We start from the raw sequence: 12661 nt of genomic DNA on the forward strand, positions 1-12661 counted from the left end.
GCCGGCGCATTTAATACTGCTATCATTGTTTAGACTTCTCCTTATGCTTATATTATACCGTGGTTATAAAATATTTGTTTAGATTATTATTATTATTATATTATAGTTGTATTTATTATTAAAGTAATAATAATAATGTGACTTTTCTTTCATATATCTCTGGATAAAAATATTATCAATTTGTATTATGAGTAATTTTATAAAATGAGACCAGCGCAGGCACAAGCGTGCAACTGCAGTCGCGACAGGTAATGGGTTTGATTATAACGTGTGAATTGGGTGTAGGTAAAACTTAAAAGGAAATATTTTTTAATACTTCGAAGAATCATTGAATTCGCGGAAAGATAAATATTCAGCTATATTATAATTTGAACATTATAAAAAGGAAACACATATAGAAACAATGAATGTAAACGCGATGGTTATTGGTTCGATTCCCGCTCGGTGAAATGGAATGTTTTCTGTTTAAAATTCCGTGGAAATGATTCGGCTGATATTACAACAACAACAACTTTAAACAACATTAAAATTTAAACAACATTAAATATAACAACTTTAAAATTATGTTTTTTTCCTTATTCAAGCAAATGTCTTATGACATTTCTAAGAAATGGCACAGATTTATATTTACAAAATACAAAATTAAAATCAATTTAAAAGAACTGGACACTTTTATTCTAATAGGACATACGTTACAATATGTTTTTTTCCTGACAGTCTTGCTGAGTTTCTTGCGCTGGTTTTTCTTAAGTTTGAGGCAGTAACTTTAGTCAACTTATGGTAAATTATTTCACATTCAAAAAGTGAAACATGTAAATGTAACTTCTTATTTGAAATAAAATTATTTGAATTTGAACTTGTTTCGATATCGATACCATCCTCATTTGCATTATAAACTTTGTAAATGAAACTCTGAAGGGATGATCAAAGCTCGTGTAATTAAAACAAAATCCTCCTCATAGGTTTGTTCCTACGTAATGTTGCAAAGTTTTCAAAGTTTAATGAGGTGTCTAATTAATAAGTTTTTGTGTTACTCCTTTTCTACTATATCATTAATGTTATAGAGAACATTCCTTTGTTATTTTTTTTACTTTATATGCTGTACTCGCACATAACAGAGTAGGCAAAAGGAACCTGGGAACCTAATGTTAGGACAATCCTATCCCTACTTTCCACCGAATTCTGGACACATTGCGTGTTGGACGGTGACACACAACGCCGTGCTTTATCTCCTAACCCAGTATGAGGAAATAAAAATATAAGATATTTCACTTCTTTCCATTCGGATTTGTATCTAGAATTACAGTATTTTAAAATATCTAATTATATAGTGACATTCGAACTCTAACCCTTAGGGATAACTTTAAAACAAATACGTAATATGTTATTCGAAACGTAATTGAGTTGGTTATTACGGCCAATTTGTTTGAAAATGAATATTAATGCTTGTCCCAGGTGGTTTCTGTCAATGTAGAGCTTTTAAATCGATATAAAAATTAGTATAGCATTTTGGTTAGAAAAAAATGTTAACTATAATAAAATCTGTGAAAAAAAAAATATATGACATCCACGTTTTTTTTGTACACTGTAAGCAAAAACTGTTATAAACAATGCCAATATAAAATCATTACTATTGAAAAAGTCGGTTTTACATTCACACTTTGAGCCCCTGCGCCATGACTCTCTTCTATTATTATCTTTATACATACATGTTTATCTATTATACCTAAACATGTATGTATAAATATATATTTAAAAAGGGATATTTATTATTAAGATTTTTAAATAGGGGGAACCAAACCCCCTCTTGCTATTTTCGGCCAAAAATGCTTATCAAACCGCCGCTAGGCTTACCTTGGTCATTTAAAATATTACTTTAAATGATAACAATGCAGCCAGGTCACGACCCCCATCTATCACAGTGACGCGTCCAATTTTTACTACAAGATAAAAAAAATTGAAATTTATGATTGCCTTCCAGTGATAGATTTGTTCTAGTTGGAAAAAAAAGAAATTGCTGTGTTCTTTTTAAAGTTAACAGGTAATTACGTCTTAAATTAATCTCATTTAGTGCAATAATCACATAATTTGATTTAAATAAAAAAATAATAACTAAACGTTTGTGAATTCCATTCCCGCTTGAAGGAACTGGTAACAAGACGAAGTACGGCGTAACGTTCCGCCCTCTACGCATTCTTCGCACAAAATGGACCATAGCCCGAAAATTAAAAAAGAGTGTTTTAACTCTCCGTTTCCTCTACCTACCCTGCTATACAGGATACAACGTGAACAGGTAAAAACATATTACTAAGAATTAACACATTCCAAAAATAATATTAAAATAACGTTTGTATTTACATCCATTTGTTTACTTAAGGATTCAACCAAACAAAAAATCATTTAGCGGAAATCCTGTGGAGCGTGTCGCCCACATTTACAATCTCTAACGATTTATACGAATTTGAACCTTATAACAATACAAATTTGAGTCAAGAAATTATTTTTAAATATAATTTTGTCACAGCTTCTGCTTCCTTTAGTATAAACAAAGCGGTTGTTTCATTGTGCAACGTTTTAAGGGTTTTATGAGATTTTGAACACTTGTGTTGGTCTTATGTTTTAATATGAATGAAAATTGAATGTTTAAATTCTGTTTGTGGCCATTGCAGGCGTATTTCAGGGATAGTAATCCTGTTCCTGAGATCAGCACGCTGAACCAAACTAACTAACTCTTCAACTAAGCCTCAGCTATAGTTATAAATGTCTTCACTACGATAGTTACTTATCTAGCCATAAACTATACTTTATTAAAATTAATTTAAACAATATAGTTTTACAAGGCAATAAAGTTAGTAGAGGGAGTGTCTTGAAGGGGTGGTAATAACCACTCGAGTGTATAACTCGATTTAAACTTACTAAGTGTTGTCTACAGTCTTGTAGTGATAAGACGTTATTCTATTTTAATCAATATCTATCTATACTTATAAAAATTAATTTATCGATGTCTGTACATGGAGATATTTGAGAAATACTGTTTTATATAGAGTATTTATATTTAGAGGTCAATAGCAGGAACACAGTACAGCGTTACTGTGAAAGCGATTGTTTATGGGTTCGAACCCCACTCGGGGAATTGAAATATTTATTTAAATTAATATTGTCGTTTTTTGCTCTAATGTCGAGGCAAAACGCGGCGTTGAATTCCGCCATTCGGCACGCAACGCCTCCAGAATTCGGCGGAATGTGGGGAACGGAGTGTTTTTATACCAGGTTCCCTCTGTCTACCCTGCTGGGTTCGCAGGATACAGCGGGAAGCTAATTTTGAATTTTTATACTACTGTCATTCACTTATAAACTGAGTCACTGTGGTTCTTTTTTCTTGGATATTAGTATGTATTATGCTTTCCAAAACACTAAATATACTCAATTTAGCTTTTAAACCTCAACGCGTACGTTTAAGTTGAAATTAATTGGTTTCTGAGATTTGCGACGCGCGTGCGAGTATTTTTTTTAAATTGCTCTTTTATACTACTACTACAATATTATAATTTAAGTAAAAATATTATAATTTATTTACCTTACTTTTAATATTTATCCATCTACCGATGGGTCACCTGTACCGTACTAGTAGTAGATTAAGTAGGGGGAACCTGCTGTAAAGACATTTTCAAGACATTGCGTGTTGAAAAAAAAGATATGATCACCATAGTAGGGCACGAACGCAAATCTTTCGCTCTTACAGCCAGACGCTGGACTATACTTCGCGACTGGATCAAATCGACGACGACGACAAAACGACGATTCGATATATTTTTAAAGCATACACCTATATGAATTGAAAACTTAACTGACCTTCTCTCTTATCCACTGGACATCAAAATTCTATTTATATTTGTTAAAGCCTTTTTACATTTGTCTCACAGATATATTACCGTAGACATGCAAATTAAGGTAAATTAATGAGTTTCCCCTGTCACAGACAAATTTAAATTCTAACAAAGTTATGCTAAGTAAGGTGTCTTATGGATTTGACATTGCCTTGAAGGTAATGGATTGGATTCCCAGTCAAGATATAATGTTTATATTGTAAGGGCAATTGTTAAGAGGGCTGTGTGGCGAAGTGGAGCAGGCTTTAAATGCAAACCCGAGGTTTGTGGGTTAATCCCCATTATGGGGAGTAAATAATTTTTATTTTCCTGCTCCGGTAGACAAAGATCGGCGTTGATCGACGTATGTAACTATATCATGGATAAGATAAAACCCGCAACCGTTTACACAGTGCCACTGCGCTACGACGGCCCCAGGCACAATAGGTGCGGTTTAAAATTTCATATAATTTAATGAATCCAGTCAGGAAGCCAGTCGTGGTGCAGGTGCAGAAAATGTGACTGTAAAATCGACTGGTTGTGGGTTCTTTCCCTTTTCGAGCAAATGAAACATTTAATTAAATTTATATTTTCATTTCATCGCCACTCAACATGCAATTCCTCCAGAATTCGTCGGAAAGTGAAAGCGGAGTTCCCTCTACCTACCCTGCTGTATAGGTGCGGGATACAGCGTGAAGCTGATTTTTTAATTTTTTTCAATGAATCCAAGTAAACAGGACAAAACACGTGTTATGACGCCATTGCTATTCCACAGCGCGTGGGCGTTAAATCACAGCTATCAGGCTTGTAGTTCGGTGAATGCTGGTAGCATGTTGACAAGTTAGGAGTAGTACATCAGTCTATATTGATATTATAAAGATTGAGATAAGAAAAGAAAGAAGAAATTGTATGGTATACGCAATAATCTCAGGAAACACTTTTTCGATTTCGAATTACTTTTTGTGCTAGATAGTCCATTAATCATGGATGGTTATATTATATCCAAGGGGCTACCCTATGGCCTTGTACTCTGAGGCACTGTTCTCGAAAGTCTCCCCAAGCCTCACTTACCACTCACTTTTGCTTCATATTTTTTTTAACCATTCGTTCAGGTATTAAAAGATTGAGATTTAATGGTAAAGACCAAGTTAAGAAGACGTGTGTAAAATTACTTTACTGTTTCTAACTGTAAGCACGACGGTTGTGAGTTCTATTTCTATTCAAGGGAAATGATTTTATTAGTAGTTGGGATTTGTTGGTTCTGGCGCACGCGCCAGAACCAACAAATGCGCTAGAACCACGGGCGTGTGCCAGACCCCGCGCGTCGACTTGTCGATGCGTCGAAATTAAAAAAAAAAAAAAAAAAAAAAAAAAAAAAAAAAAAAAAAAAAAAAAGGTTTAGCCCCCCATTTGAATCGATTGCGCCGGGTCCCAGAGCCGTAGCTCTAACCGTTCCAAAGATAGCTTTTCGATTAATTAAATGCCACTAGACGCGTCTCTTATCAGTCACCCTCATCAAGCTCGGGCCCGGCCTTATCGCTCGCTTCCCCGAATTGCTAACAACGAACCTACGTCACAGTGCAGTGTTGCTGTCTCTTTCTTGCATTACTTATCACCCAACGACACCACAGTGCCCGTCTCTTTGTCGCTATGTTGCCTAACAATTTGTTTATTAAAAACTTCTCATTTAATATGCAATTTCTATCATTTTAATTTAATAAAATGTCTAACCTAACCTAACCTACCGAAATCCTGCAATTTCTATCATTTTAATCTAATAAAAATGTCGAACCTAACCTAATTTGTTTATTAAAAACTTCTCATTTAATATGCAATTTCTATCATTTTAATTTAATAAAATGTCTAACCTAACCTAACCTACCGAAATCCTGCAATTTCTATCATTTTAATCTAATAAAAATGTCGAACCTAACCTAATTTGTTTATTAAAAACTTCTCATTTAATATGCAATTTCTATCATTTTAATTTAATAAAATGTCTAACCTAACCTAACCTACCGAAATCCTGCAATTTCTATCATTTTAATCTAATAAAAATGTCGAACCTAACCTAATTTGTTTATTAAAAACTTCTCATTTAATATGCAATTTCTATCATTTTAATTTAATAAAATGTCTAACCTAACCTAACCTACCGAAATCCTGCAATTTCTATCATTTTAATCTAATAAAAATGTCGAACCTAACCTAATTTGTTTATTAAAAACTTCTCATTTAATATGCAATTTCTATCATTTTAATCTAATAAAATGTCTAACCTAACCTACCGAAATCCTGCAATTTCTCTCATTTTAATCAAAGCGCCAGAAACCGCGATACAGGACTGTGTGCTAGAATCCGCGATATTAAATCGCTTTCTACAAATGATTTTCTTATTACAATCTTTGTGAATTTATTTAGTCTAAATACTTCCATTGTATTTTTTACTATATAATGTTTCAAATAATGGTGCGCCGATAACAATATTTTGTTTATTAAAACTTCTCATTTAATATATATATTTTTATGAAATCTAACAATAAGAAATCGAAATGAGAGTATAAAAATGTAAAGAAATGTTCAACCTAACCTAACCTAAGAATAAAAATCTTTTGTTTATTAAAAACTTCTCATTTAATATATATATTTTCGATTTATTTTTTAGTTGTTATTGTGGAATTTTAGACATGCTCAAACTTGTAACAGATTTGCTATTACTAACGCCATTGTTTCTTTATTAGTCATAAGTGATAAGCATACAGTTTGAATATTATCGTTATCACTTCCGGTATTTTAATAGATTTGTTCCGCTACATTGTGCAAGTTAGTATAAAACGACTGTGTATCTTTTTTGGATTCATCACTAAGTTGTTCAGTGTCTTCTTGTTAAGAACTATTGTGCGAGTGTTGTCTAGTAAGTGCTAACCACATGGAAACCATTATGGATGTAAGTATTACTTTTTATTCATGTTATTTTGTATTTTACTGTGATTTTTTACAACTTATGTTTTTTACCACTCTCTAACGTTTTTTAGATAGCTTAGAAATTTATTTTATTTTATACTTATTTTCGTTTGTATTCATTGTTGTAGTTTACCTGCTGCTTGGGTAGGAATAAGGCAGAATACAAGGAAAACCCGTATAAACAGTATTACTTCCCGACGATATTTACGTCTATAGCACACAAAAGCTGTCAAATACATAGAACATATAAAATGGAGAATGTTGTTTTATAAGAAGACCTACTGTTAATTAAGAACTAAAATCTACACTTATGTTTCTGTGCTTGGCTATTTGTATTAAATAATCAAACTCAGCATAAACAATGCAATTTATTGTATTCATTGTTGTAGCTTACGTGCTGCGTGGGTGGGAATAAGACAGAATATGAAGAAAACACATATAAACAGTATTACTTCTCAACATCTGACGATGAACGTACCTCACCATACCCTATCAAGAAGCGAGAGAGATCAAAGAGCAGTGACTCTCTAAACGAGTTCTTTCAAGAACCTCCTCCGAAGATAAAAAAGACAAAACTACGTTCTTCATCGGTGGGGCGAGCGACGAACGATGGTACCTCATATATTACTACCAACGAAGATGATGGATCCAATGCAACACATCTCATAAAAATTGAGATATTTGAACTGAAAAAACTGGTTGATGTACCACCGGAGGAGCACTGGAAACATGCAGATGTGAGGGTCAAATATTATAACAAGAAAAATAACAAAAATAACCACCACCAGCTTACACGAAAGTTGGTACATAGTATCACCAAAGAAATTTCTAGTGCACCAAACCTAAAAAAATATCACTTTAAACAAAAAGACTAAATAAATTATTTTACTAAAATTTTACTTTGTTTTATTTTCATCTGAAAGGCATTTTAATAAAACCAAATAATATTTTTTACATTAGCATTTATTATTTCACTCATACATATTTTTTTACATAATGTTATTCTTGTTTAAAATAATATAAAAGATTGAAACATATCGTTTAACAGAAGATCATTATTATTTGTATCTTGATTAAACATTTCAACAAAGTTAGTGAGAGACATACCTCTACGCTTAAGATATATATATACAAGACAGTATTCGCCACAAAAAGAAGAAAAAACATTTTGAATTATCTTATTGCTATATGTCCATCTACTTGTATTTCGTTTTAAAAATGATAAATGATAACTATTTGGTTTTCGACCAAAAGTATCGAAATATTCCCCAATTCCATTTGTACCTATGTAAATTGCTATCCAATGTGAGCCTGGTTTTGTATCAGGATCTAAATTACTGATCAAATAAACAGGAGTTGACATATGAACCGGCAATCGATTAGCAGCAAAAACATTTGATCTTAAGGTGGGATGTATTGTTTTTAAATATTTACTTATCTCTAAAGTATTCATGATATTTACGTCTATAGCACACAAAAGTTATCAAATATATAGAATATATCACATGGAGAATGTTATTTTATAAGGCCTACAGTCTATTAACTACTAAAATCTACACTTACGTTTCTGTTCTTGTCTATTTCAATTAAATTATCAAACTCAGCATAAACAATACAATTTATTGTTTGAGTGAGAGCATTTTCAAACCTTACTTCTAACCTAACACTCCCGTGTTTAATTAAATTCCAATGCGAAGAGGTGTTTGCAGCTAAATCAGGAGTTAGATCAAAGGCCATCAGACAATATCCTTTTGGATATCTATCTCTGTTGATACCATTACCTTCATTCAAGAAGTGAATACCAGTTCCCGTAAATAGTGTATGATACATAAGAGTATGAACTCCATTACTAAACGTTGGTTGTAAAGTTTTTGATGGTATTTGCATACCATCGATATATAAACTAAACGTATTAATACCGAAGTTATCAAAATCGTATGGGTTTTTAGTATAACTACCGTTAAAAGCTGTGTTATTAACAAATCCAATAATACACCGTTTAGGTATCTGTCCAAGGAAAACATTGTCAAGTGTTTTACCCTGAACACCAGATGGAATTGTTAAGACTTTTACTTCAGCTCTTGTGATTGGATATTTTGCAGTTGTAGATGCTAAAACTTTTTGATGAGCAAGCAGTACACTCGGATTTATTCGAGCTTTACGAATCATAAGAGTAGCATCAGTGATTGATACTTTTACTTTTATATCATTTGTTGAAGCCATGAGGTTAAAAGAATCTCTTGATCTAACTAGTTTTATACACATTTCAACACCATTTATCAGAAACTTTTCTTGATTAAAAATATCTCCATGCAAATGTCCAATCATTTCCACTTCTTTACTTTTCTTTACATATTTTTGTCTTTCTGTGAATCCTTTATTTGTTTCATCAGTATTGTTCATTTTCCCAGCAGTATCTTCATACCACAATCCGCATGTAAGATGTGATTGTTTCGCATGTGGAGCATAATTTAATAGAGTTTCTATGTAAGCACGATATCCATATGTATTATTTGGTGGAGACATAAGTTTTTGATTTAAATAGACATCTAATTGACTAAAAAGAGAGTGAAGCCAATAATTGACTGGAGCTACAACAGTTGTATCCTCAAGAGGTGTTAAATCTTGATTTACTATTTTTGCTTTGACATGAATTAATGTATGTGACAAATCAATGTAATCATCACCAGATCCAGGAATTTGAAATTCTAATGGCCCATCGTCGCTGAGTGATGAAATTGGTTTGTAGTGAATCCATTGTCCATTTTCTATGCTTGTTTGAGTAGATGGTAAAGCGAATAAGTCCAGTTCGGATTTGGCACATTCACAAGAATGATTATGTAAAAACGACATTATTTTTAATTTGTTGAAAATATATCGTCGTTGTTGTAATTTAATTTATAATTTCTTTTAGCTCTTTTCAATGTTCTCCCTTTTAGGTTCTCCGACTGAATGAGACTTTGTAGGCGACGTCTCTTGGTTTTGTTACCTGATCCTGTCATCACTCGATCTATTTTATCATCAGCTTTTCTTTTTAAATTTGAAGTAGCTTTCCTAAAACGTTCTTGCATCGATTCATTTAATGGTTTTGCCTGTACCATGTCTGATAAAAGTCCTACACCAGCATTCAATGCCTCTTTTCCAATCACTCTTGCTCCATTCGACAATAGAGGTAGAACTGATCTAAACAACCCACCCAAAAAACTTCCAATACCATGACCACGCTGATGTGCCGCACCCTTATAGATAACTCCAATTCCAGTTCCAGCTTGATGGATGTAATATTGTTGATATGGACAAATATTATCACTACGTTTTTCGTACATAATTTTATTTAAATTAGTTGCGTTTGAAATGTAACTTAACACAGCTCGTTCCAAATTCAAATGGTATATTTTCTCCTGTGTTAGACCTTATATCTATTTCAATTGTATCAAACTCTCTACGCATTACTGGGATATAGTGTGGGGGCGAAAAAACGTGCATTTTGTTAGATCCATATGCATATTTAACTGGATCCAAGGAAATAATCCGTAACAATGAACACATTACATCTCCCACTATTTGAGGTTCTACGATATCACAGTAAATTAATAGTTGTGATGGTAAACCTAAGTAAAGGTTAGCTGGAAATTTACCTGTAGTTTTAGTTCTTACATCAGTATTTGGATCAAAACCAAGCTGAAGACTCAACTTTGAAGAAAACTTTAGAGAAATGAGGTCATCGATATTTCCAGTTAAAGTGATGTATTTTGAAATTTTATCGTAGCGTAGTTTAAATGATTCTCTAGAATTCAGTGCTGATAGAACATCCTCTATATTTTCATAACTAGATGCTGGGATATGATCTTTATAAGTAACAATCTGTGGTTTAGCTTCATTGGGAACCTGCTGCTCTCTTTTACTTATGTACATTATATTTTGTTTACTTTGGACAGTGAACATAGTACATGGATACTGAAATTCTACAATTCCTACCGACCATTCTCCTTCTAGTTTGATAGATTTTGGAAGTTTTGTTGAAAAGTGTGTCGTCTTATTATCAGGAAAGTATAAAACTGAGCTGTTACTAAGTAGTGTTAAATAAAAATCTTCGTTATTCATGACTCTAAGCTCGATGCTAATATCCAACTGTTAAATTTATTCGGATAACCTTTCCACTTCACGAACAACTCCTTTCTGAGACCTGAATACCGAGTACGAATAATTTTATCTATTTTGTGTTTTGTAGTGGGATCATATGTTACTTTTTGTAACTCTTTTTCATAGAATGTTCCTATTATAGGTTCATCTTTTAAATCTTTTAAGGTATACACTAACCACGGCGATCTCTCTATGACTGATGTAATTATAAATATTTCATCACTCCAATTTGTTTCATATCCTTTTTGAAATATGTGTTTATATTTTGTTATTCTAACATGATCACCAATTTGAAATTTACAAATGGTTTTATGTTGACTATTTGTGTTACCATACAAATTACGCCAAACTGTCATTATATTATTATGATTAACATCACAAGGACGCATCTTAATACTTCGATGAATGCTATGGTTATATGAATAAAGCAAATCTTGTAAAATGTCAACATATCGATAAGTATTTTTATGTGTAAAATATCGCCACATTTTCATTTTCAATGTTCTCTGAAATCTCTCAACAATACTGGCTTTGATATCAGGATTGTTCGTCGTATAGTAATTAATATTTCGCGTTTTTAAAAATTGCTGTACATCTTTTGACATAAATTCAGTACCTTTATCAGATTGTAAGTGTTTGGGAATAGTGTTAGCTTCTAAAAATATACTTGAAAAACATTTTTTTATAGATTCAGAGTTCTTTTTTTGCAAAGGTCTAGCAAATGCGTATTTACTAAAAACATCGATAACACATAAAATATATTTATTTCCATCATTATATTCACTGTAATTTCTCATATCACTTAAATCAGCTTGCTAAAGATCGCTAATATTAGATAAAACATATTTATTTCTCGAAAATCGTCGTTGAACAGGCTTATGTAAGGTATAAGTTTCTTGAGACTCCAACCATTTTTTTGTATCTTCTTTAGTCATTTTACTTTTCATTGCTTCGGATAATTTATTTAAACTACTATAACCAGCAGGATTAGAAACATCATAATAAATATTTTTGATTTCTAATAAGGGGTCCATCTTTCCCAAGCAATTTTTCGTTTTACTTTTTCTTCGTTCGATTTTGGATATGTTTGAGGAGTTAATTGATTTGTGGTGCTTGAAGATTCCGTCTCAGCTTGTGACGTTTTCCCAAAATCAGGTGTCTTTGACATAACATTTATGAAAGTTGCTCGTTTTGGATTTCCTATATAACTCAATGGTACTTTTAAATCCTTCAAAACTTTCGAAAATTCTACCCAACCTTGTGGCGAACTGTTTTTGAGTGGTCTTACAACATCATTGATTAAGTCAACAATATTACTTTTATAAACTTTCTTGTTGTCTATAAAAATTGTACCATTATCGTTCCAATTAATCTTATTTTTATTTTTTAATAAAATATCAATTAACAGCTCACCTTTTATTTTATATGTCTTTGGTATGAGTTGAAGCAGTTGAGATTTAGTGTAATAGTCATTACTTTTGTGTGGAGTATTCTCATTAATCAGTCTTTCGTGTGATTTCAAAGGCTCTTCTTTAATGTCTACAGTTTTTTTTGTTGTTGCATCTTCTTTTATATAATTTTCCGACTCAGCAAAATTTACTAAGGGTATTTCTATTGGTTTTCGATCTTTAGCAATAAAATACAAATATCTCTGAAGAGTTTGTTGATAAAGTGACCATTTCTCTCTG

At 32.2% G+C, this 12661-nt stretch overlaps 2 protein-coding genes across 3 annotated transcripts; one reads left to right on the top strand and one right to left on the bottom strand.

The window, feature by feature from the left end:
• The first annotated feature begins 5107 nt into the window (after nucleotides 1–5107).
• On the top strand, nucleotides 5108–7784 carry LOC146530636 (uncharacterized). Of its 2 annotated transcripts, none has more exons than XR_014878846.1 (2): nucleotides 5108–6813; nucleotides 6959–7784. XR_014878846.1 is itself a non-coding variant. In XM_085199043.1 (2 exons), the coding sequence occupies exons 1-2, from the start codon at nucleotides 6796–6798 to the stop codon at nucleotides 7703–7705; spliced, it is 504 nt and encodes a 167-aa protein (XP_085055169.1). In that variant the 5' UTR covers nucleotides 5125–6795; the 3' UTR covers nucleotides 7706–7724. The 2 variants fall into 2 exon arrangements, 1 of the variants encoding a protein (XP_085055169.1); XM_085199043.1 differs by having other exon boundaries at nucleotides 5125–6813; nucleotides 7220–7724.
• A 476-nt stretch (nucleotides 7785–8260) lies between these two features.
• Nucleotides 8261–9683, bottom strand: LOC146530637 (uncharacterized protein F54H12.2-like). The gene is made up of 2 exons (XM_085199493.1): nucleotides 8479–9683; nucleotides 8261–8294 (listed from the first exon to the last, which is right to left on the bottom strand). Exons 1-2 carry the CDS (start codon nucleotides 9681–9683, stop codon nucleotides 8261–8263), a joined length of 1239 nt encoding a protein of 412 aa, XP_085055619.1.
• Between the last annotated feature and the right edge of the window lie 2978 nt (nucleotides 9684–12661).

This window comes from Heliconius melpomene, chromosome 16 (genome assembly GCF_056956725.1).
Source record: "Heliconius melpomene rosina isolate 202511_hmr_F chromosome 16, ASM5695672v1, whole genome shotgun sequence".
NCBI classification, from domain to species: Eukaryota; Metazoa; Arthropoda; class Insecta; order Lepidoptera; family Nymphalidae; genus Heliconius; species Heliconius melpomene.